This window comes from Gossypium hirsutum, chromosome A13 (assembly GCF_007990345.1).
Source record: "Gossypium hirsutum isolate 1008001.06 chromosome A13, Gossypium_hirsutum_v2.1, whole genome shotgun sequence".
Classification (NCBI taxonomy): Eukaryota; Viridiplantae; Streptophyta; class Magnoliopsida; order Malvales; family Malvaceae; genus Gossypium; species Gossypium hirsutum.
This window is the reverse complement of record NC_053436.1, coordinates 2,527,990-2,553,408: the sequence shown is the minus strand read 5'-3', so window position 1 is coordinate 2,553,408 and position 25,419 is coordinate 2,527,990. Positions and strand designations below refer to the sequence as shown.

The window sequence follows — 25,419 nt, the reverse complement described above, 5'->3', positions numbered from 1 at the left end:
ACCATGAATCCTTGAAGAATGACGCTTTCATCACTAAATTCACCCCTATAAATACAAATAAAACCATAATACAAAAGGTTTTACTATTAATATGCACTCATAAAATAAAGTTCATCACTTGAATAGATTAACTGCTCAATTCTCTCTTTATAACAACCTAAACAAGTCTTTCAATTATATAAAATATTTCGAGACTTGATAACATAAGAATATCTATATCAATCATTATAAAACAACCACATTATAAGTTGAATACAATATAATAATAAAGAACAAAGTAAATATAGACTCTTGGCAGCTAAGGATGCAGTGTTCCAATCCAATCCAATATTCATAATCTAAGGGATTAGATAAGGTTCTCCGATCCTCCAAATGTGTTTCCCAAGATGGGTTAGATATCCTCCACATAATTAACACATCCCATAAACATGGTTCATAAATTGCTAACATTACAAATATGAAAACAGTCTCAAACACCTTTAGTGGTCAAGGAGTGGAAGCTCCCTTAGACACTCAATTGTCGGTCCCATATTTTTTACCAATTACAAACTTTGATTTAATGTAAAATATATGCGATACATTTATACAATTATAGGTCAAAATTTGATATTAGATCCTATACTATGTATAAACTGTGGATGTAATCCCTATACTATGATTTGGCCAAAATTTGCCCTGTGATTTTTAAATTATTCATTTTTAGCTATTATACTTTTCAAATTTTAAAATTTTAATCCTAAACCAAATTGAATCAGTTAATCCATTAGGTCAAATTCTGTTACTGGTCCTCTTAAATTGTGGATTTAATCGATGTTATCTAATTTATCATTTTTAGCACATATACTTTTCAAAATTTCAAACTTCAATTCTGATAAATGATAGGCGTTAAATCTATTAACTAAAATAATGTAGCTTTTTTTATAAGTATTATGTGAAAATAATAAGTTAACATGAAATTATACATGTGATAATTTGTTTGCTGCATAAAAATTTGAAAATAAAATAATTTAACTTAATAAGATTAACAATTATCGTTTGATCAAAATTGACAATTTTAAAAATTGAAAAGTATAAAGACTAAGGGTTTATTTAATAAACTGAATTTTATAAGCACAAAATTTATATTATAAAACAATTTTATATATTAATAAAAATAAGCGCTCTATATAATTATTTTGTTTGATAATAGTAAATTTTGATTTTTAAAAATTAATTATTTCATAATTTTAATATTATTAATATGGTATTATTTATTTTAGTTTTGGATAAAATTAAAGTTAATAATTTGAATATTTTATTTTTAATAAAATAGAAAATAATTTATTTTATAAATAAAATTTTAAAAATAAAATTAATTTAATATTTTCAACATTAATATCTACTTATTATATTCAACACTTTTTTTTTTAAAATTTTATATAATAAGGAAAAAGTTAATATAATTATAAAAACATTTACAAAAATAAATATTAAAAATTTTCAATATATAATGAAACACACCTAAAAATAATCAAATTAAAATATTATACTATTAATAAAACCCTTGACTGAGTTTGTGTCACGGGTTAACTAGGTACCAGCTCAGCTAGGAAATGACTAATATACCTATTTATTAAATGACTACTATTATTATTTTGATGGTCTTTTAGTCTTTTCATACTTTTATATACTCTCGCTAAATAGGTTATTTTTCAACAGACATTTGTATTCTAAATTTGTAATTTTTACACCCATACAAGTGCAATAAGATTTGTGTTTAAATTATGTTTTATAATTCTATAAATAAATTTGGGAAAGTAAATGACGCCGGGCATCATACGATTGTTGTACTGTTCAATTTGTTTGGGTATTAAAAAGAACCCGCGAACGTGGCCGCAGAGGATGTTCTCTTTTCGCCGTCATTTGCGCCGGTTTGATTTAGAAAACGCGTTTCCACATCATTCCGATAGCGACAAGAAATAAAACAGCATCAATGGGATGTTTCATTAAAAATTATATTTATATTATCCTCTTTATTAAAATAAATATTTTAGTTCATCTTTATATTTATATTTATTTTCTGAAAATAATTTTTATTTTATAAATTTAGGTAAATTATTAAAATATTCACTTTTGTTTATCTTATATTATATTTTAGTCACTGAGTTATTAATTACTATTAATGGTGTAATGATAAGTTGACGTGGCACATTAAATCATCATTTCAAATAAAATTTTTAAGTTAAATTATAAAATTAGTCCTCATATTTTTTCGTTTTGAGCAATTTAATTTTTTTCTTTATTTTCTATTCTCTTTTGCTTCTCCCTTTGTTTTACTCTCTTCTCCATCTCTTTTAAATTAGTTTTTTTTATGTTTTCTATTTGTTAAAACTAGGCCCTATACTTTTATTTTTTTGAACAATTTATTTTTTTCTTTTTATTTCTTTATTTTCATTTTTTCTTCGCCTTTAGTTTTAACAAATGAAAAATATAGAAAAACTACATTAAAAGAGATGGAGAAGGGAGAAAAACAGAGAAAGAAGCATAAAAGAATGGAAAAAAAAGAAAAAAAAATTTAAAAGTACATAAAAGAAAAAATGCTCAAAACAAAAAATACGGAGACCGATTGTATAATAACATGTTACGTTAGTTTATCGTTATACCGTTAACGACAATTAATGGCTCAGTGACTAAAATATTACAACACGTTAATGTAAGTGAATAAAATGTAATATTTTAAACATAAACGACTAATATGTAACCTGAACTAAATAAAAATGACTAATTTAATAATTTACCCATAAAATTTAAAAAATATAAAAAAAAACATGTTTTACAAGTGAAAACGAAAATATGCTTTCAAAACTGTAACTGGCAAATTTTGTTTTTTTATTGTATTTTCAAAATAAAATTACGAAACGTAATTCTTAACCAAAAAAAAAGACAAAATACTTAAAATAATAAAATTAAAATTGTGGGTCCAAGTTGTAGTCTAACCATGAATTTTACGTTCAAACATGTCACCTTTATTCGATAACATTATAATACTATTCTTTTGATAAAAGATAATATTATAATAGGTAAAGGTATAGTTAAAGTTTTTATATTACGGATTAGATTGTATTTTACTCTCTCGATTCAGAAAATAAGAAAGTTAGCCTTTGTACATTAGTTCTTTTGTTAAAAATTTCATATATTTTTATTATTAAAATTTAGTCTTCGTACGTTAACATGATGTATATATAACACACTACGTGTCACTGTTTGACTATTATGTTAAGCATGTCAATTTTTAACAGTACAAATAGATGAAATTTTTAATAAAAATGACTAATTTACTATTTGATTTAATGTAGAATGGCTAATTTATCCATTTTAAATAGAGAAACAAAATGCAATCTGACTCTTAATATAAGGGCTTCTATAATACTTTTAACTATATTAATACTATACTAGTCTAGATTTATATGGAGCGGTGATTAAGCTCTTGCAACACAAAGTTTGAACCTTCTCATTCCATTCCACTTTCAATGTTATATAAAAATATTATTTTAATACTACTATTATTTAAATTAATAAATTAATTAAATAATTAAAATATTACAAAAAAATAATTAAATTCAAAATGTTTTTATTACAACTATCATATCTCTTCTGCTTTATAATCCATGAATACTACTCCTTTTGATGTTCATAAATTTCTTTTTTAATAGTATCTTCTTCAAACAATTTCTTTCAACTTTTCATAAAATATATTTCTAATATATAAATTTTAATAATAAAAAATATTATTCTAATGTAAATATAATTTAGGATTTTATAAATTAACATTTTCTAATTTATTTTTGAAATATAAAATGTTAAAAGTATCGTAGAGGCCCCTATACTAGAAGTTAGATTACATTTTATCTCTTTACAAAAAGAAATATGAACAAATTAGTCCATATATATGTTAAACCGAAGAGTAAATTGATCATTTTTATTAAAAACTTTATCTATTTATACGGTTAAAAATTAACATGGCTGACAAAATAACTAGATAATGACATGTGGTGTGCCACGTATATCTCATGCTAACGCACAGAACCAGTTTTTAACAGTAAAAATTGATTAAATTTTTTAAAAAAAACTAATTTACTATTTGATCTAAGGACTGATTTGTTGATTTTTAAAATAAAAGGGGTAAAATGTAATTAACAAAAAGCAAACAGTATTTAACATAGACACGCGAGGAAGGTGAGAGACTCAGCCACCCTCCATAGCTGTCCTCTCGTACTTCAATTATATCTACTTCTTATTCAAACTTTCAAATCCTTTTGACCCAGATTTTTCATTCCTTTTCATTTATTTATTATATTTATTTTGCCTTTTTCTACTCAATTAAACCATCTACTTTTTCTAGTCTTTTTCTCATTACCTGTTTCTTTCCCATAAGGTGTTCTGAAAGATAATTTGAAGTTTTGAACAGCTTGTGAACCTCATTACTTTCGTAATGTGATATTATCTTTGTTTGTTTTTGTTCCTTTCTTCAAATTGGGTTTTTTTCTCCTCTTTTTATCATTCTTTTCATTGATTTTTGTTTACTGGTTTTTTTTTACAAGTTCTTAGCTCGTCAGTTTTCTTATCTACAAATCTCAGGTTAGCTTCTTTTTATGTTATAGTTTGTTAGGTTTATATATATATTCCATTTTTAAGTGCAGTTTGTTCTCTCATGGAGAATCCTGGGAATTTTAGATTGGTTTTTGGGATTTCATTTCTCTTTTGTTTACTTAATCTTTCACTAGGATTCAACCCTGTAGATAACTATTTGATAGATTGTGGATCCTTCAAAAATAGATCAATCGGTGTTCGAGTGTTTGTAGCTGATAATACAAATACTTCATCTCATACACTTTCAACCCCAGAGCATATTTCTGCCAATTCTAGTTCGAACTCCATCTCACTTTACTATGATTCAACACTGTATCAAACTGCTAGAATCTTCAATGGACCTTCCCATTACAGCTTTTCAATCAAAGAACAAGGGAGGCACTGGATTCGCCTTCATTTCTTTCCATTTGTTTTCCAAGGGTATGATATGAGCAAGGCTAAATACTCTGTTTCAGCTCAAAACTTTAGCCTTACTAGAGAACCCCAATCAGGGAATGTTTCTGTTGTTAAGGAATACAGCTTAAACATTACTTCTAATAACCTGGTTCTTAGTTTTATCCCGGATTCCAAGTCATTTGCTTTCATTAATGCCTTGGAAGTTCTTTCGATCCCTGAGAATGTCGTTCCCGAAGACGCTAAAACAGTCGATCGAAAAGGCGATAAGAAAAGCTTGAGGGAACTTGCATTGGAGACAGTTGCAAGGGTGGATATGGGGAATTCAACAGTGCTTCCACAAAATGATACCTTATGGAGACTTTGGGTTTCAGATGATTCATATTTGATAGACAAAAATCTAGGATCATTTGTGTCAAATGTCTCAGCTGTTAATTTTACTGGAGGATTGGTGACTGAAGATATTGCTCCAGCTTCTGTATATGGCACTGCCACTCGGTTTAACTTGGATGACCCGAACCTTAATGCGAATTTGACATGGAGCTTTGATGTTGACCCGGGGTTCGATTATGCTGTCCGGCTTCATTTTTGCGATATCGTAAGTAATTCTACTCAGCAAGGTGTCTTTCTTGAGATTTTCATCAATACACATTCAGCAGGTCATCTTGATCTTGGTTCTCAGACATCACATGTTTTAGGTGTCCCATATTTCATGGATGTCTACACAAGGGCCAGTGCAAGTCGCAAGCTTAATGTAAGCGTCGGTTCCTCGAATATAGTCAACTTCCCTAGTGTCATTCTCAATGGTTTGGAGATCATGAAAATAAATAATGATAAGGGCAGGCTTGATGTCCCTGAAGTTGTCCCCTCAAGAACTTCCAAGACAACACTAATAGTTGGTGTGGCAGTTGGATTGTTTGTTTTCGTTGTTTTGGCTGCACTTGTCTTCCTTTTCTGCCGAAGAAGAAGAAGAAAGCCGGATTCAGGGGGTGGAGGACAAAATATTCCTATGACAGGAAGCGTATACTCCAATGGGACTGCCCGCTTTCCTTTCATAGAGCTCGTAGAGGCCACTGATAATTTCAATGAAAATTTGGTTATTGGGGTTGGCGGTTTCGGTAAAGTTTATAAAGGAGTATTGAGAGATGAAACCGAAGTTGCAGTCAAAAGGGGAACTCCGCAATCGAGTCAAGGCCTCGTAGAATTCAGGACCGAGATCGAAATGTTATCTCAGTTCCGGCACCGCCATTTAGTATCTTTGATCGGTTACTGTGATGAAAGCAATGAGATGATCATAATTTATGAGTACATGGAGAATGGGACACTCAAGAATCATCTATATGGCTCAAGTCATCCAGGCATGACTTGGAGACAGAGGCTCGAGATAAGCATTGGATCAGCCAAAGGACTTCACTACCTTCATACCGGTTCAACAAAGTCAATCATTCACCGCGATGTCAAGTCTGCTAACATACTACTCGACAAGAATTTCATGGCTAAAGTTGCTGATTTCGGTCTATCAAAGACCGGTCCAGATATTGATCGGACACATGTGAGTACGGCGGTGAAAGGAAGCTTTGGATATCTCGACCCGGAATACTTGACAACGCAAAAACTAACAGAGAAATCAGATGTTTACTCCTTCGGTGTAGTTTTGCTTGAAGTCCTTTGTGGAAGGCCAGTTATCGATCCATCCCTTCCGAGAGAAAAGGTGAATTTAGTCGACTGGGCATTGAAATCTCGCCGCAATGGGAGATTGGAAGACATTGTAGATCCTAGTGTTGTTGGTGAAATAAGAAAAGAGTCTTTAAACAAGTTTTGGGAGATAACTGAGAAATGTTTGGGGAAACATGGAATTTATAGGCCTTCAATGGGAGATGTCCTATGGAACTTGGAGTCTGCACTTCAACTTCAAGGGAATGAAACAAACACCAATCACAATGGTGAGCTTTCTTCCGAAATCAGCCATGGCGGGCACTCGGAAACAAGCTTAGAGTTCAGCCGAACCGGTAGCGTAGGCGAACTTGCTGGTGTTTCAATGACTACAGTTTTTGCTCAACTGTTGAGTGAACAAGAGCAAATGAGGGGCTGAATTTCATTTCATTCCAGTTTCTGTATAAGCTTTTTGTTATGGTTGCAAAATCTGTAGTTTTTTTTTTTTTTGCATTTCTATTTACTGGGATTTTATCATATGGATTCATTATTACCTGAAGCAGCTTTGATGCTTTTGCATTGTTATAATAAATTCGATAACCACAGTAGAACAATCGCAAATCAATGAGAATCACAAATCAATAAAAAAAAAATTAAGAAAATATAATTTTTATGTGAAAAACATATTCACTAATGATAAAAATCAAATGATGGATTCAAGTCACAAAACTTTAACAGTTATGTCAATATTTCTGTGTGAAAAATGATGTCGTCAATTTTGACATTTGAGTTTTGTATATGCCGGGCCATTTGTAATATAATTTTATGTACTTTCTTAACCAAATCTTTTTTTTAATAGTGAAATTTTAAAATTAAACAAAAGTTTCGATTTAATATGAAATACTTATATAAATTTTAATTTAGTATAATTATATTCGTAAAAAAAAATTATTTTTAATTTAATTGTACTCATAAAATTTTTATTTTGATTCAATTATGTAAATTTAGAACAATAAATATAATTGTTAGTGTACAAATAAGCAATGGTATTAATGGTATTGTTGGGAGTAGATGTAATCTTGAAAGCTTCAAAATATGTTAGGATTGAGACAAAAATGAGACTCCAATAATAGATTTGAGCAAAGAAAATAGGCTTAATTAAAGTAGGGGTCGGGCTTGGTCTTTAACATTTAGAGTCCAAGTCTAGTCTAGCGTATTTTTTATACTTTTGTAATATATATATTTTTTATTTTCATATATTATGTGATTTACATCACATAAAATTAAATATATAATAATTTAATACCATGTAAGCATCAAAAAAATATGTTAAGTTAGTAAAAATTTAAAATTTTAATAAAATAAAAAATATTAAATTAAAAGCAAATTTTTTTACAAAATTAATATGAGCTGACCTAAAATGAACTTAGATTAATCATTTAAAAATATGAACGAATTTAAGTAAAATTTTGAGCCTATATTTAAAGTAGATTCGAATTTAAATAAATATAATATAGTAATAATATATAGGCCCGAACCTAATTGATCCTACTCATAAACACTTCTAGTTAAAAAAGTAACCACAAATCTAAAAAAAATTTATATTTAATCTTGAAGAAAATTGATATACAAATTGAAGCTCCCTTGTACTAAGAATGCTGTTGAAGTGAACTTCCAATGAAAACAAAACTTTGCTAATGTATATATATAAAACAAAGGTATAACTACAACCGGGTCCAGCATCCACTAAAAAAAGTGAGAGGGTTTAGGTAAAAATATAAGTTTGAAAAATGGGTTTGAACAAAAAAGTAAGACACATTTAGAGCATTGGGAAAGGATTTTTTTAGCCCGGCCCAGCCTGAATATGCAACAAAAAAATTGCTATTTTTTTTTACTATTTTGTTGCTATTTTTCTTCTTTTTTTTTCACTATTTTACTATCATTTCACTATTATGATACTACTATTTTGTTGTTATTATATAACTTTTGTTTCATTGTTAAGTTTGTTACTATTTTAGAAATATTCGCTTGTTAAGTTGTATTTATCTTAGTGTTATTTAAGTATGCATATGTTCTTTTTAAAATTTATTTTCAATTTATTGAGAAATATTTATTTTAATATTTTTAGTATTTTTGATGTAATATATATTTTTAAAAATAATATAAAAAATTAATATGACCAGCCCGGACCCAAATTTTAGCATTTTTATCTGGGCTGAGCTTGGACAAAATTTTAGGCCCATTTTTGGGCTAGGCCAAGCTCAAACCTAACAAATGGGCCTAAAATTTTGATTGGGCTCGACTCGACCCATTAGCACCTCTAGGTATAACGAAGGTATTAAGGTCTTCTTTACATATATTTGTCCATTTTTTTAATGAAAAGGTAATGACTGAAGGGTTCGCTTTTCATTGAGATTGAAAAGTACTTTTAAAAAGTATTATGAAAAACTGCATTTAAAAAATTTGACGGTGTTTACTATTGTTATTTATAAGTGCTTTTAGGAAGACAAAATGTCTATTTTAGACTAGATTTGTTCACGTGCCCAAGCCTGAAGGCCTACCCGAAATTTTGGTAAAAATATTAGGCTTAGAAAATGGGTTTAGATAAAAAATTAGGCCCATTTAAAATATGGACCGAGCTCAAGTTTAAAAGATTCGAGGCTCAAGCCCGACTCATATTTTTAAGTTTGTAATATTTTATATTATTTAACTTATAACATATAAAAATTAAATCTATAAAAAAGTATATAAAATTATTAACCATCAAAATTAAAAATAACATAAATATATTTTTGTTTTAGGGTTTGGGTTAACTAATTACCAATATTAACAGATTTGGGCTAACTTTTAGGCCTATATTTTGGGCTGGATAAGACTTGGGTAAGTATGAAGTGTGTTGATATCATATCTGAGCCTAACCCGAATCTGACTTGGCCCATAAACACATCTAAACATGATGTCGTAAAATAGAAGATTTAATGATAAGATAAAGAAAGGTAATTTTGTTTCCAAAAGTCAAAAAGCAAAAAAATTTGGGTTGTATGCTTAAAATCTTATATTAAAATAAATGTTTGATTTAAAAAGCTACTTATTTACCAAATCTTTTAATATGAAACCATGGTTTGGGTTGAAAACTGTTTTTCAACCTCAATAGTAAAAGCATAAATTTTTGTTTTAAATATAATTTTGAGATCATAATCGAATTTCAATTTTAATTCTTATATTTTACTTAAATTTAAAATCATTTTAATATAACTTATTCTCTCGCAACTATATATAAAATCAAATTTTTATTATCAAAAATAAGAAGTCAGCCCTAAAAACACCAAAAAGAAACCACCCTCCTTACGAAACCTAAATATGCTTAGAGAAAACATCTAAGCATAGGATCTCTCCTTCTACTATTTGATTTTCTCTTTGTAAGGGCTTGAACTAGTTGAGGACATTTAGTTCATTTAGGTGTTGCTGCTGTGCCACTGCAGTAATTCTTCAACAATGGAGGGAAGAGTGGGTTAAAAGGGAACAATTTAGGCCAACAATCGTCATTGAGTTTGATGATGGCATTGCAACAAGTAGGACTAGGCATTGTACCACCAGAAAGTGACTTCAAAATTTCCATAATACACCCATTAACGTTGGAAAGAGATGACCAGCATTTTTCAACTTCACTTCGAGACGACAATTGCGGCAGCAATTCGCTAATGCCATTCAATATCGGTCTTGCATGTGGTGTTGGAGATGAACAAAAGATCCTGAGAAAAGGGGGGAAAAAAGGGTTGAAAGGGAACATTTTAGACCAACAATCATCACTAATATGAGTAATGGCTTGGCAACAAGCAGAGCCAATGGCACCTATTTGTCCAAAGAAAAATGAATCAGATATCGCCGTCATACAGCCTTGTATGTTGGTAAGGGATGACCAACAATTTTGCACTGCACCAAGCTGAAAAGGTGCCAGGCCCGGCGTTGGCGCAAATGGAAATGGTGGCAACAGCTGTCGAACGTTTCCTGCTGTGACAAACATAGCCATGAATGCTAAATTTAGGAACATAAGCAATGACTTTCTTGATATCGACATTATACTAGATTTTAGTAGGAGAGGACCTTATAAGGATTTGTTTTGTTTGTGTTGGCGAGGTGTCTATGGATCAACGAAATAAGATATTTATAAGTGGGAATATGCAACAATAGTGTTATTAATATTGAAACGCTTTTATTACTTCTAAATTTCATCTCAGTTTCATGTTTTAATTTGTGAAACTGCTTTAACTTAAAAGCTACACCATCCTATCCTCGTTATATGGCCACACCATCCTATCCTCATCACCAGTACCACTTATCTGAATTTCCTTAATTGCCTCAGCCTCTTCCTCCACTAAGTAGTCAACAGTACTAGATAAATCCCAAACCCTTTCCTCCTTGACTATCAATTCAGCCACTCTCCTAGGAAGAGGAGTATCAATCTGACCATGAAAACTCAGACGTTCTTTCCTAAAGTCCTGGCATCCCTCCAAATATCCACTGATTCCCCATTCATAATCTGTCATTGGAGTTCATTAACAAGAAAAAATTTCCCTTCAATCAGACTACTCTTAACCCCATGAAGCATGACCACCCTTTCTAGCTTCCATCAATCCACTATTAGGAAAATATATACCTTCTAAAACCTTTACTCACATTGCATTAGGCTCTTGCTACATTCTCCATAAATCTCCAAATCCTTAAATCTCATTCCTTCATCCAATTTAGAAAGAAGTCATATTTTTCCAATTTTTCCAATGAATGGAACCCTTCTCTTGTTGACTTCCCCACCAAAAACAACTATCTACTGAATTCATCTCACCACACAACTTTTTTGGGAACTTAAAACAAAACATAAGATAGGTAGGCACAACACTCACAACAGCTTTAATTAGAGTAACCTTTCCTCCAACAGATAAAGTCATTAGCTTCCAATTCTTCATCTTTGCTATCATTTTATCCTAAATCACATCAAGCACTTGACTTTTAGGTCTTCCCCATAAAGCTGGCACTCCCAAATAGGTCTTCCAACTAGCTTTTGAACCGCTCTGAAGCATTGGAACTGAACAACAAACTGGATTTATCAAAATTTATCCTTTGAATTGAAGCTGCACAAACCTCCTCCAATGAGATAATCATAATTTATGAGTACATGGAGAATGGGACACTCAAGAATCATCTATATGGCTCAAGTCATCCAGGCTTGAGTTGGAGACAGAGGCTCGAGATAAGCATTGGATCAGCCAAAGGACTTCACTATCTTCATATCGGTTCAACAAAGTTAGTAATTCACCGCGATGTCAAGTCTGCTAAACACACTACTCGACAAGAATTTCATGGCTAAAGTTGCTGATTTCGGTCTAAAAAAGACCAGTCCAGATATTGATCGGACACATGTGAGTACGACGGTGAAAGGAAGCTTTGGATATATCGACCCGAAATACTTGACAACGCAAAAACTAACAGAGAAATCATGTTCAATCCTTCGGGGTAGTTTTGCTTGAAGTCATTTGCGGAAGGCTAGGTGAAATTTAGAACTATGCTAAAGTTGTTGATTTCAGTCTATCATAATTCTACTCATAAAATTTTTATTTTGATTCTATACAAAAATTTAGAACAACAAATAAATATTATTGTTAGTGCACAAATAAGTGGTTTATGAAAATCGAGCTAAAATAAAATTTTTATTTTTACAATTAAATTAAATCAAAATTCATATATAAAAATGATATTGTTGGAAGTGTGGACTTAGGTCATCTGGATTAATCCTGAAGACCTACTTGAAATAGGTAAGAATTTGGACAAAAATACGAGGTTCGAATAGTGGATTTGGACAAATAAAAAATGGACTTGCTTAAAATAGGAGTCGGGCTTAAATTTTAATATTTAACGTTCAAGTCCAACCTAACATGTTTTTGTACTTTTGTAATATTTTTCTTAATTCTTTTTCATATATTATGTAATTTATGCCACATAAAATTAAATATGTAATAATGTAATACCATGTAAACATTAAAAACTATGTTAAGCTGTAAAAAATAATTTGAATAAAAGAAAAAGACAGCTAAAATTTAAATTAAAAGTAATATATACCTTTTTTTTTTCAAAACAATAATACAAGTGGATCTAATATAGACTTGATTAATTATTTACAAATATGAGGAGTTTATGCAAAATTTTGAGTCTATATTTAGAACCGAGCCAAATTTGAATAACTATAGTGTATTAATATCATATATATAAAAGCCCGACAATATGAGAAACTAATTAATTACGAAAATAGGCATTTGTTACAGTGTTCTAACAGTGCCGTCTGACATATTGGTAACACCATATTAAAATGTAATGACTTAAAGTATTCAAGGACCTAATAATAAATTTCCCATTTAGATGATTGCTGAAATAAGGCTTCAAGAGTGCCTATTATTATTTTATTTTATTCCCTTTCAACGCTAAAAGTAGAGAGCCTGTTACCAATTAGTTAAAAAAAAATTTAACAAAAAGTATCTTTATAAAAAAGCCAATTCCCACTAGAAATAATTTTTTTTATTTTTTGAAAAATAAATTTTTTGTTCAGATCATATCCTATATAACAGTTAACGGGATTGAGAATAGTTTTCTTTTTGCTCATATTATATCTAGAAACTATAAATTTAACTAATAATTATAATTTATATATAATAAGGTTTTTCTAATGCTTTTATAATTATAATTTTATATCGTGTCAGTGAATCAAATCGATAACAAGGAGGATTTACAAAACAATTAAACCCTTAAAGCATTTTTTAGTAGCCAATCAAAATGGGTAATTTTCATATTAGGTCCCTAAATACTTTAAGTCATCACATTTAAGTTTGGTGCTGCCAATATATCAGGTGGCACCGACGAAACACCGTAACAAATGCATATTTTCGTAATTAATCTGTTTCTCATACCATTTTCGTAATTAATTTTTTTTATATTAATTTGGTAAAAAAACCGAAAAAAGTATTTTTAAAAATTTTTAAGGTGTTTTTATGAATATAAAATGTCTATTTTAAATTAAACTCGTTCATGAGCCAAGTTATCCATTTAAACCTCAAATCCACCAGAAATTTGGACGAGTAAAAGTATTAGACTCAAACAATTTTGCCAATTTGTCTTTTCACCATGACACTGTGTCAGGAATATGACCCCCAAACATCACAGTGCACAAGATCAAAATGGTGAGCAGCCAATTTATTAATACATAAAAATACATAGACTTTGAATTCTCAAATATGGAAACATTTCCTGAAAACAAAGATAACCCAGAGATGATGATTCAGTGGAATATTTGAGTTCGAAACTAGAATTCAAATTACACTTTATTTGCTTCATTGCTATATAAAAAGACCACACAAGATTTAAGAAAACAATAACATCAGCTGGTCTGAAACAGACACTGAAACTCAACTTAAGACTGAGGTTTTTCACTGTCGGCTCCACAGTCATTGAACAATGGTGATAATCTTGATGCCAAGCTTTCCTTTGCTGCAGGAGAAACTCCATTCTTACCAATGATGGATTCCAGCACTGAGTTTGCAAGTAGTTTATTCTCTATCACTACTTTCCCACCTTCTGGTACTGAGCTATCTTTGGAGAACCCAATCTGTATTTGTTTTAGAGCAATGAATTTGACCCATGTTAGTAATTTGGACTGTTGATCAATTAGGCAATTCAGAATTTCCATTTTTGTTTAGAAAAGGTATTTGGACTTACAGTCAAGGAACCTTGGCCTGAAATAGTGAAAAGAATGGACGAGCCAGGTGGGAAGTTTTCATCCTTGAAGACTTCAATGAATTTTTCAATGGCTTTTGCTTCTGCATCAGTGTAGATTCCAAGAGATTTCCAAATAGCAACGCAATTCTCTGATACTTTCTCAGAGTATTGTTGACCCGTTAATGGCAATATCATTGTCACCCGTATGAACTTCTCAAAATCACCTACATACATATACATCACCCCCAATTCTCAAATATTAGTGCTATATAAAGTGTCTTTGTACTCAAATTCAATTGTTTTTTAAATCAAGACCAACGGTTTGCTAGCTCCATCAATCTAATCAATTCGATTAAAAAACCATCAAACATTTAAAACAATTTTAAAAATCCTAATTCAATTGATTTTTAACAGATTCAATCGGTCTATACCAATTTTTAGTCTATCAGTTCAAAACCTTTTTCCAGATCGATACATCTGTCGGTTCTCGATTCAAACATCCTTGATATAAAAGATGAACTACTTAAAAAGAAAAAAAGAGCTTAATTGCACCAACCGCCCTAATAAATTGACTAAATTTTAAGTTGATTTTAAACTTTAAAAATATTTCAATTAAATCTTTAAATTAAAGTATTATTTTAATCAAATATTTTGATTAATCTAATCATTAGTTTTGACATTAAATACCAACTTAAAACTTGAATTTAACATTTTTAAAAATATTTATTAACTTATATATGTTTTAAAAATATTTTTATGGATCATACATTTCAAGTTTGAAGTAAAGATTTTTTTTACTATTTATTTTAAGTAAAAAAATTTCAACCATTAAATATAGATTAATATAAACAATATTTTAGAACAATATGATTGAGATATTGGATTAATTCGAAATTTTACATGCATGACAAATATGATTATATTGATAAATTTACCAGATGCCTGTAGTAAAATATTCATATCTAATATTTATGTGTCATTTTGTATAATATTGAATAGAGTAATCATAAATATATATTATTGTACTTATTTCCTTATTAAAAGTCAAACTTGTTAAAATTTTTTAAATTAAGTTTTTAATCTTAAGGATTGTAATTTGTGAAATGTGCTTCATTTTTAGATTTTACAAGTAAATTAAAAATTAGATACGAGTTTTTAGAATAAACGACGTCATATTAAATTTATTTGTGAAGTTTATTTTACTTGATGTATATAATAACAACTCTTAAATTAATCTATAAATATTTAAGAAAAATATAAAATTTTAATAAGGTAATATATATTTTGGTACTTTAACTTAGTTTTTAGGGTTCAAATTGGTACTTAAGGTTTTTTCTTGTCTAATTAGGTACTTGAACCTGACTTCAAGGTTTAATTTGGTACCTAAAGTTTAATTTGATTCAGTTAAGTGCCTAAACTTGGTTTTTTTTTCCAAATTAATACTTAATTATTTGAATCGAGTTGAACTATCAAGCTAAGTTAAGGTATCTAATTGGACCCAAAAAAAATTTAGGTACCAAATTGAACATTGAGGTTAAATTTAAGTACCTAATTGGAGAAAAAACCTTAGGTACCCATTTGAATTTTTTAAGTCAAATCTAGGTACCAAAACGAATATTTATCCATTGTAATAACAAATAATTGCTTCTTTAAAGGACGGTGCATTGCTAATGTAAAAACCACGGTCATGGGAAGGTTAAATATTATAGTGATACTACAGTGTAAGATTAAAAAAAAAAAAAGTTAAACCTATCGAGCAGGAAGCAAAGATTCGTCCAAAGGGCGCTAAGTCTCGTCCTTTTCTAACTTTCTGGTCTCAATTCTCACCCGCTCTTTGTGAATTTACTTTCTTTTTTAAGAACTTAAATTCTGGACAAAATGTTTTGAAATTGGATTCGAAGTTTAGTGATGTGTGAAATTGATGAAGAATGAGCCAACATAATCAATGCATTCCTTGCATTTCCCTCACATTTTAGGAAAATAATTATTCTAAGTTTTTTTAGCACAAATTCGATAAACAAAATTTTCTTTTACCTTTCCCCATCAACCAAACACAAAACAACAAATAAACAAAACGTAAGAAATTACCTGTAACCACGTCTCTGAAAAACTCAACGGATTCCGTTAACTCCACCGCGCTCTTACCCTTCCACTTAACGCCGAGGCAATTCACGGCGCTATCTTCCAGGTAAACTCCAATTGCGGTGAACTTTATGAACTTCCCTTGGATTTCCAATCCTCTCTCCCCTGGCGCACGTTAGCATTGACCCATTAACATGAGCAGAAAACAAATGAAGCAATCAAACGGCTCCCGAAAACAGAATGCGAGGAATACTAACCTGCTCCACCAAGGAACAGGGTTTTGGTGGAACCAGGAGGCTTCACCGTCGGAGGGAACGTAAAGTTCTCCACCTGGAGTTCGGTGACGGACGGTGACGTAGACATTTTCCGATAGCTGATCTTCTTTATTTTTGTTTTTAAGGGGTGGGAAATGGGAGCGAAACGGTGCGTTTTATATAGCCCCTGTTTGTGGTGGTAGGTAGGGAAATACTTGGCGAGGATCGGAGTAGATATAGCACGTGAGTGGTCACGTGGAAGCTCAACCACCGGTTTTTGGCCTAATTAACGTTGTATTTTAGGTGCACCGTACAACTAAGTCAAAATTAGTAACACTAAACCAATAAATTACTCTTATTAAATCATCATTCGATAATTTTATTTTGGTGAGTTTTATTATTTAATTTTCAACTATTAAATATATATTAATATAAATAATATTTTATAAAATTCAATTTGTAAAATTGAATTTTCTAATAATGAATCAAATGCCATGTCGGTGTATTTTTATGAAAAAAAATTAGTGAATGTATTTAATGAACATTTATTAATGCTTATGGTATTAGTAATTTTTGATTAAATATTCATTAAATGTTTGGGTGAATTACATTAATAATTATTTAAGTATTAGTATTTTTTTTGTCATTCAAATATAAAAAAGGTCACAATTCAATTTGATAATTCAATTTGATAACTTAGATGTGGTCAAAGCCATGACTAATAATATGTTGGAGGATTCAGATATCATAGTGCTTAAGAGGGTCCACCAAGTTTTGAGATCTGAAGGACAATAGTAGATTAGGTATATATCTAGAGAAGACAACACAATTACGGATCGTATGGCTAAGTTGGGTTTAGCATGGAAGACAAACATACAGGTCTTTGATGTTGTTTCTAATGAAGTTTTAGGGATTCTACAATAAGACAAAATAAGGGCTCTTTTGAACAATTAATTTGATGTAATTTTGTTGTTTTATTTATTGCTATATATAGAGAGAGAGAAAGGATGGTATAAAACTATGATTTCACATTATTCTTATCCATTTCTAATAGGAGGATGACAATTTAAATTTTTCCTCCTAATTTTTAGCATTTTTAGTTAAAATTAATTTTTTCAGAGGAAAAAGCTAAAAATCAGGAGGAAGATTTTGATTTATCATTCTCCTATTGAAAAGGGATAAGAATGACGTGAAATCACAGTTTCATACTATCTCTTCTCGATTTAGTTACTAGAGTTAGGTTGATCGATCAATGGCAACATGTAAAATGGATAGGAGCAGCTTTGATAGTAGGGCATTCAACCATGACATATGGTAATATTATAAAAACTGTTACTAAAATCAAGATTGTATCAATTAAGTGTTTTTGTTATTAAAATTGTTATGTATCATGATTCAAAATGGATAATTTGAAAAAAAATGTGAATATTATGAAAATGGATGTCTTAAAAGTTTTTACATAAGCTTTATTTTTAACTTTTTTCCCTCAATTTTACTTTTTTTTTAATTTTTACTGTTAAAAGTTATGCGATAACATTCTATTTCTTTAAAGTTTTCATTTTAAATTTAACTATATAATATTTGGCATGTCATTTAGTGATTAAATTAATGGTTTTAATAATGAAAGGATATAATTGATATAACATTGATAGTTTAGAGATGTAATTAAAATGTTTTGAAAATTGGAGACTAATTTAATATGAGGGTCATAGTTTAGGGATGTTTAGTGCAATTATCCCTGTATATGTATATGGTTTTTTTTCTTTTCTTCATTTCAAGTTGTGATTGTTTGGGTACTTCTTAGTTCTATTAATATTTATTGATTTTACTTTTTGTTCCTTTTTATAAATTTTAATAGTTATTAACCATTTGAATTAACGTGCCATATCATCCTCTTAACCGAAGTTTATGAACAAGTGATCAAATGTAAATGTTGATAATATTAATGACTATTATATAATTTTTAAAAATTAAAGGATCAAAATGTAAATTTAACAAAGTTAAGAGACTGGTGTTGTTTAGTGTTTATTTTTTTAGGTTTATTGTGAATTAAAATATGTTTGGCTTTTTTATAAAAGTAACCCTAAAAAATAAATTAATTATCAAAATAACCCACCTTTTTAATTATATACAAAAATAACCCATTTTCTACAGTAAAAAGTGGTGGAGCCATATGATATGGCGCCACCACTTTGCCACGTCAGCCAGGGGTATTAAAAAATTATTTTTTGGTGGAGCCATGTTAAATGGCGCCACCAATATAAAATACTAGGAAAATACTAAAAAATCTAGAAAAACGAGGGACTTAAAAAAAATATTCCATTTTTGGGTGGAGCCATTCTAAATGGCGCCGCCACTATTTGTCAAGTTCTTATATTTTTTTATTTTTTTACTTTTTTTATTTTTTTAACTTTTTTACTTTTTTCTTATATTTTATCTCTTTCTTAGATTTTTTACTTTTTTAAGTTTTATATTATTTTCTTAATTTATTTTACTTATTTAATTTATATTATTAATTTTAAAAAATTTATAATATATATTTAAAATGTTTTATAATATTTTTTTAAATTTTTAATTATTATTTTAAAAATATTTTTAACTTTATATATTTTTGTGAAATTAATTATTTATAAATTTTAAAAATGTATTTTTCAAATTAATTTTTTAAAATTTTAAAAAATAATTATTTTTTCTTTTTTTTTAGTTTTTTGAAGTCTAATTTTTTTCTTATTTTATTTTGTTTATCTATTTTATTTTATTTTTATTATACATTTCAAATTAAATTTTAGATTAGTTTTTCATAGATTTTGTCTTTTCTTTAATTTTTTTCTTTTTTTAAGTTTTATATTATTTTCTTATTTTATTTTGTTTATTAGTTTTATAATATTTGAAATGTATGTTTAATATATTATTAATTTTACATAGAATTTTTAAATTAAGATTTTTAAATTTTTTTGTTATTTTATTTTAGTTTATTTAATTTATTTATTTCTTATTATTAATTTTTAAAAGTTTGTAATGTATATTTGAAATATCTATAATATATATTTGTTAAAATTTTAAATATCAGTTTTAGATTTTTTTTTTAAATTTTAAATGTATATTTCTCAAATTAATTTTTGAAAATTATAAATATTATTTTTTTAAATATTAACCATATTTTTAATAATATAAAATATTAAAATAATTTAAAGATATGATCTTTCAAATTTATTATTTGTTTTTATTTTTAATAATATAAAACATTTAAACATTTAAATTTTTAAATAAAATTTGTATAAAAAATTTAAAAAATGTTAAATATTTTTAAAAATAAATAAAAATTATAAATATCAAAATTCTATGTAAAATTTAAAAAATATTTATCATTTAAAATATTAAAAAATATTTTAAATCATTTTAAATCATTTTAAATGTTTTATAATATTAAAAATATATTTAATATTTAAAAATAATTTGAAAATATATTTTTAATATTTATAAAAAAATATATTATAAAATATTTTTAAAAAATATTTTTAAAAAATACATTTCAAGTTTTTCGAAATAAATAAAATAAATAAGGACTTAAAAAAGAAAAAAGAAAGTCAAAACTTAAAAAAAAAAAGGCTGAAACAAATAAGTTGACTGTCAGACTTGAAAACGGGTGGCGCCAAATTATTTGGCTCCACCAGGAAATGGCAAAATTGCTACGGGGCCCCCTATACTCTAAAAAGTCACAGTATTTTGGTGGAGCCATTCTTTATGGCTCCACCTCTTGGTTCTCTTCTATATATAGAGTGGTGTAGTTGTTGTGTTAAGTGGAAAAGTTCAAAAAATTTGTTAAAAATGAATAATGAGGTGTTTTTGGTGTATGTTGTTTTTGATGGTGAAATTGTAGAAGGTGATATTGGCTGTGTATTTCAAGGCCGGCAAAGAGTAGGTTTGCGATTCAAAAAAAATGTGAAGCTAGCAGAAATGAAAAGGAAGATCAGTGCAAAAATAGCTATCCGTTGTGGAAAGGCGATGTCCAAATTATTTTACAAGTTTCCAATCTCTACAGATCCGTTCAAATTTTGTGCGATGCAACTGTTAGATGATGATGACTTGGGCACTATGATGGAAATATGGTGGTCCGCTGGGAGTGTGAACCCCCAACCAGTTGAATTATTTGCTGAGTTAGCAGACTTAGAGCCTGTTGAGAATGTTAGCCCAATAAGTCAACATCGCGAATTTGATTTTGATCTTAATGTTGGATGGACAAGCCAATTAGAATGCGGTGGAACGTCGCAGATACCCAAAATTCCTAATTATGGTGGGAGTTGGTACAACAACCCAACCCTCGGTCCCCGTCTACAAATACATCCGGAGGTGATAATAAGCACTGAGACAAATGTCAGAGAAATGACCAATAATGGTGAAGATTCTGATCAAGACGTTGAAGATTTTAGTGACCCCGATGTTGATGAGGTTCCGGACGATATCAATGATGAAGGTCCGGAGGAGGTTGAAGATGTTTACGGCCCTTTATTCTATAACCCGAGTCATGGTATTATTTTACGAAATGAACCTAGGGGCAACATGTTGAACGTAGATCCAGATGCAGCGCATGCATCCGAGTTCTCTGAGTACGCTGATATAGTACCTGCTCATAGATTAGCGTCAAATTCACAGTTCGACGAGTTGTTCGTTGGGCAACAGTTTGAGAACAAGGCGGATTGTGTGTTTGCCATCAATCAGCACAGCATGAAGTTGTCGATTAATTACAAGGTTGCCAAATCTACACCGACATTATACGTTGGGGAATGTTGGAGAGCCGACGATGGGTGTCGTTGGCGAGTTCATGCTGCATTTATACAGAGGACTCAACAGTGGCAAATACGAAAATTAGATGGGCGTCATACATGTACTGTCGCATGCATGTCTCAAGACCACTGAAAATTGGATGTCAAAAGTATTTGCAACTGCATCATGCCACTGGTGAAAGATAGCCCAATCATTCCTGTGTCGACATTGATTGCAGACATGCAAGCTCGATTTCAGTACAGAGTGTCATACAGGAAAGCGTGGTGGGCGAAACAAATGGCCATGCAACAATTGTACGGCGACTGGGATGAGTCATACAATGAACTTCAGAGTTGGATTTTAGCAATGGTAGAGTATGTCCCAGGAACTGTCGTGGACTTGCAAACGTTGCCTTATAGAGGCCCTAATGGAGAATTGGAACTGGAAAAAAGAGTGTTTCGTCTACTGTTCTTGACTTTCGATCCATGTGTTAGGGCTTTCTCCCACTGCAAACCGGTAGTGCAAGTTGATGGAACATGGGTTTATGGAAAATACACGCAGATACTTCTGATTGCGATTGCACAAGACGGTAATGGAAATGTACTACCAATCGCTTTTGCCATCGTAGAGTCGGAGAACTCTGAATCATGGGCATATTTCATTCGAAACTTACGGAGACATGTTGTCAGGCAAGACAATATTTGCATTATATCTGACAGATCGAAGGGTCTTGTTGCTGCAATTCGGCAATCGGAGGTTCCGTGGAGGTCTGTCTATTGTATTCGTCACATCGCTGTGAACTTCCACAATGAGTATAAGAACAAAGACTGGCGCAAACGAATTGTCAACATGGGTAAAAATATCGTATTTAAATTCGTATTTGTAATTATTTCTAGTCCATTTCCTAATTTTAATACATTTTATCGGAATATATACATAGGGTACGAGCTGGAACCACACCGATTTAGACATAAGTTGGCGAGGTTAGAGACTGATATGGCGGGCTGTAAACCTTCTCTTACACAGTGGTTGGGTAGCATGGAGTCGTGGCAATGGGTTCAATGTTTTGACGAGGGGTACCTTTATGGCCATATAACAACTAACCTTGTTGAGGCCGTTAACTCCGTTTTAAAGCGTACGCATCACTTGCCAATTACAGTTGTTTTTTCAGCCACATTTTACAGGTTAGCAACCTTAATGACAAAAATGGGGTTGAAACAAGCAAAACAATTAGAGGCAGGACACGTGTACGTCGAAAAAATAAGAGATGCCATGAAAGATAACACTCAAAGGTCTAGGTTGATGAATGTAGAACTATATTCTCGAAATTTGGAAACTTTACGAGTGACAGAGTATATCAGTCGTCGGTCAGGGGTCCCACCACGGTCCTATGGAGTTGATCTCCGAAACAAGTAGTGTGAGTGCGGGATGTTCCAAGCACTGCGGTACCCGTGTGCGCATGTGGTTGCATCTTGTGCTACCTATAGTTTGAATGTCAAACAATATATCGATGATGTATACACACTTGAATGTACGTTGCGTATTTGGGGTAACGAGTTCCCTGTATTAAGGGATATATCGACATGGGAAGTGCAATCGCCTGCATTCGAGATGTTGCCTGATCTGTCACTACGTAGGAGAGTCAAAGGTAGACCAACAATAACGAGGATTCGAAACGACATGGATGTAAGAGAACAAGTCGATCCAAAGCATTGCACCATATGTAGAACAGTTGGCCACAATCGGAGCAAATGTCCCCATGGAAATGTCTACACTGCCAATCTTCACGGTCTGAAAGAAATTAAATGTTGTAACTGAGGTCTGTCTATATTATGATCTTTTAGAAATAAAGTTTGTATTATTTAGTGTTAAAATTATATTTAAAATTAATAGTTGCAACTTTTAATACTTTAAAAGATTTTATAATAAATTAAATAAAAAAACACTAATATTTAAGTTGTGAAACCTTAAACCAATACAACAAACATCACATAATACTTGAAATTTACATAACTTAAAATTGGAAAGAACCAGGAGTGGTATCATCGTTTGGGGTATAACGGTTTATGGGCCTTCGTTGACGGGGTGGACGTTTAGGTGTATTGTACACATCTGAAGGATTGGCAACTGGGTCGATCGTGGCCTGAGGCGGGGTGGAGTACATGTTATTACCAAACATATCAACTGATGTCGGTGGTTGCTATAGGTCAAATGGACTCGAACCGCCTATATCCCGGTGATATGAACTCGAACCACCCATGTCCGGGTGATATGAACTCGAACCACCTATGTCCGGGTTATATGAACTACTCTGGGACTCATCACAAAAAGTGTCAACCCATTGCTCCGATGTGTTTAAAACTTGGTCCTCCGAGTCGGGCTCCGCCATATGTTGATCCTCTACCTCCACCGTAGGTTGATTTCCAAACCAGTGTAAAAAATAAGTCCAAACCAGAAAGCAATCCAAGAGAAGATGATTGGTTCAAGCAAGTCCAATTTGACACCAATGGCTACAATACATATATATTTCTAATTTTAAAATTTTATGATATCTTATTCAAAATTTAAAGTGAGTAATAGCGAAAAATTGTTTTTCAAGGAATACTAATATTTTTTTATATGATAAAATTTAAAAACATAAAGTATTTTTTAAACAAATACTTATGTTTTCTAGTTATTTATAAATTAACTAGTAAATAATCAAATATATTCACTTTTATTATTATTGTTTTAATAATATATATTAAAATTAAAATTAAAAGAATTTTTTTCATAAATTGAGCTCGTCAAGTAATAGTTTTGCGTATTAATCCCTACACACCGTCTAATAAATTAAGTATGAAATTAGTAAAAATAGAGTAAAGTTTTAAGTAAGTCGATTTTAAGGAGTAGTTATTTAAAAAAATGAAAATATCCTAATTTATTTTTATAATATATCTATTCTATTATAATTTGTGTGATTAAATTAGACGTTTGAAGGTGAGTGCTACTAACTTTTTTTTTAAAGTATACAAATACAATTACAAATAATGTATATCTAAATCAATTATAACAAAAATAAAGTATTATAAAGTATAATCAAATTAATAATCTAAAATATTCAACAGAAGCTAAATAACAACTAATTAGAGATAAGTTTTTTAAAGCAGTCAAAACATGTTCAATAGAGTAGCGATTAGCAAAAAAAATTAGAAATTTTTTTTTAATTTATAATAAATTTTACTGTTTCGTCGATTATCGATGAAATGTGATCCGTATTTGCTTCAGAAGACATCTTCAAATTTGTATAATATAAAAAAACAAACATACAATACAATTATTTATTATATTACATTAACTATAAAATATAAAAACAAAAAAATAAAATTTTAACAAACGTACCTTTTTTTTTCCCTCACTCAACTTCTTCATCTATACAAGGAGGGACCAAGCCCCACCCATATATATATAACAATTTTTTTTAAATAAAACAAAACAATAAAAAGAGTTAAAATAATAAAAAAATATATTTAATATATATTTTTTAAAATTTATATTTATATTTAAATTTATTAATAGTCACATCACTGACATGATGTGACAAGTTATAATAAATATATATATATATATTAATTTAAACTTTAAAATTTAAATACATATATCTAATGTTAAAAAAAGAATTTAAAAATAATATTTAAAATTGTAAAAAATATATTATAAAACATTTTAAATATACATTACAAAATTTTTAAAATTAGTAATAAAATAAATAAACAAAATAAATAGGAAAAAACTTAAAATTTCAAAAAAGTAAAAAAAAGGAAAAAGGCAAAATTTTAAAAAAAAATTTAAAATATTATGATTTCTTATATTATTAAAAAATTATAATTTTTTAAATGTATTT

The 25,419-nt window shown here is 29.7% G+C and overlaps 4 protein-coding genes across 4 annotated transcripts; 2 read left to right on the top strand and 2 right to left on the bottom strand.

Moving 5' to 3' along the window:
- The first annotated feature begins 4,251 nt into the window (after positions 1–4,251).
- On the top strand, positions 4,252–7,259 carry LOC107940812 (probable receptor-like protein kinase At5g59700). Its single transcript, XM_016874275.2, has one exon. It carries the CDS (start codon positions 4,691–4,693, stop codon positions 7,112–7,114), a length of 2,424 nt encoding a protein of 807 aa, XP_016729764.1. The 5' UTR covers positions 4,252–4,690; the 3' UTR covers positions 7,115–7,259.
- A 2,689-nt stretch (positions 7,260–9,948) lies between these two features.
- LOC107940804 (uncharacterized) lies at positions 9,949–10,884 on the bottom strand. The gene has a single exon (XM_016874259.1). The coding sequence runs from the start codon at positions 10,751–10,753 to the stop codon at positions 10,127–10,129; it is 627 nt and encodes a 208-aa protein (XP_016729748.1). The 5' UTR covers positions 10,754–10,884; the 3' UTR covers positions 9,949–10,126.
- Positions 10,885–13,890: 3,006 nt separating this feature from the next.
- On the bottom strand, positions 13,891–16,922 carry LOC107940815 (chalcone--flavonone isomerase). The gene is made up of 4 exons (NM_001327441.2): positions 16,776–16,922; positions 16,525–16,683; positions 14,437–14,660; positions 13,891–14,326 (listed from the first exon to the last, which is right to left on the bottom strand). The coding sequence occupies exons 1-4, from the start codon at positions 16,879–16,881 to the stop codon at positions 14,132–14,134; spliced, it is 684 nt and encodes a 227-aa protein (NP_001314370.2). The 5' UTR covers positions 16,882–16,922; the 3' UTR covers positions 13,891–14,131.
- A 3,678-nt stretch (positions 16,923–20,600) lies between these two features.
- LOC121212752 (uncharacterized) lies at positions 20,601–22,952 on the top strand. Its single transcript, XM_041086164.1, has 3 exons — positions 20,601–21,657; positions 21,775–22,389; positions 22,477–22,952. Exons 1-3 carry the CDS (start codon positions 20,601–20,603, stop codon positions 22,950–22,952), a joined length of 2,148 nt encoding a protein of 715 aa, XP_040942098.1.
- Positions 22,953–25,419: the final 2,467 nt, after the last annotated feature.

Coding starts and splice junctions, on each gene's coding strand:
- LOC121212752 (XM_041086164.1), top strand. CDS start 20,601: ATGAATAATGAGGTGTTTTTGGTGTATGTTGTTTTTGATGGTGAAATT. Junction 21,658..21,774: donor ATTAGATGGGCGTCATACAT/GTACTGTCGCAT, acceptor CATTGATTGCAG/ACATGCAAGCTCGATTTCAG. Junction 22,390..22,476: donor CAAACGAATTGTCAACATGG/GTAAAAATATCG, acceptor ATATATACATAG/GGTACGAGCTGGAACCACAC.
- LOC107940804 (XM_016874259.1), bottom strand. CDS start 10,753: ATGTCGATATCAAGAAAGTCATTGCTTATGTTCCTAAATTTAGCATTC.
- LOC107940812 (XM_016874275.2), top strand. CDS start 4,691: ATGGAGAATCCTGGGAATTTTAGATTGGTTTTTGGGATTTCATTTCTC.
- LOC107940815 (NM_001327441.2), bottom strand. CDS start 16,881: ATGTCTACGTCACCGTCCGTCACCGAACTCCAGGTGGAGAACTTTACG. Junction 16,684..16,775: donor CCTGTTCCTTGGTGGAGCAG/GTTAGTATTCCT, acceptor AACGTGCGCCAG/GGGAGAGAGGATTGGAAATC. Junction 14,327..14,436: donor CAGGCCAAGGTTCCTTGACT/GTAAGTCCAAAT, acceptor AAACAAATACAG/ATTGGGTTCTCCAAAGATAG.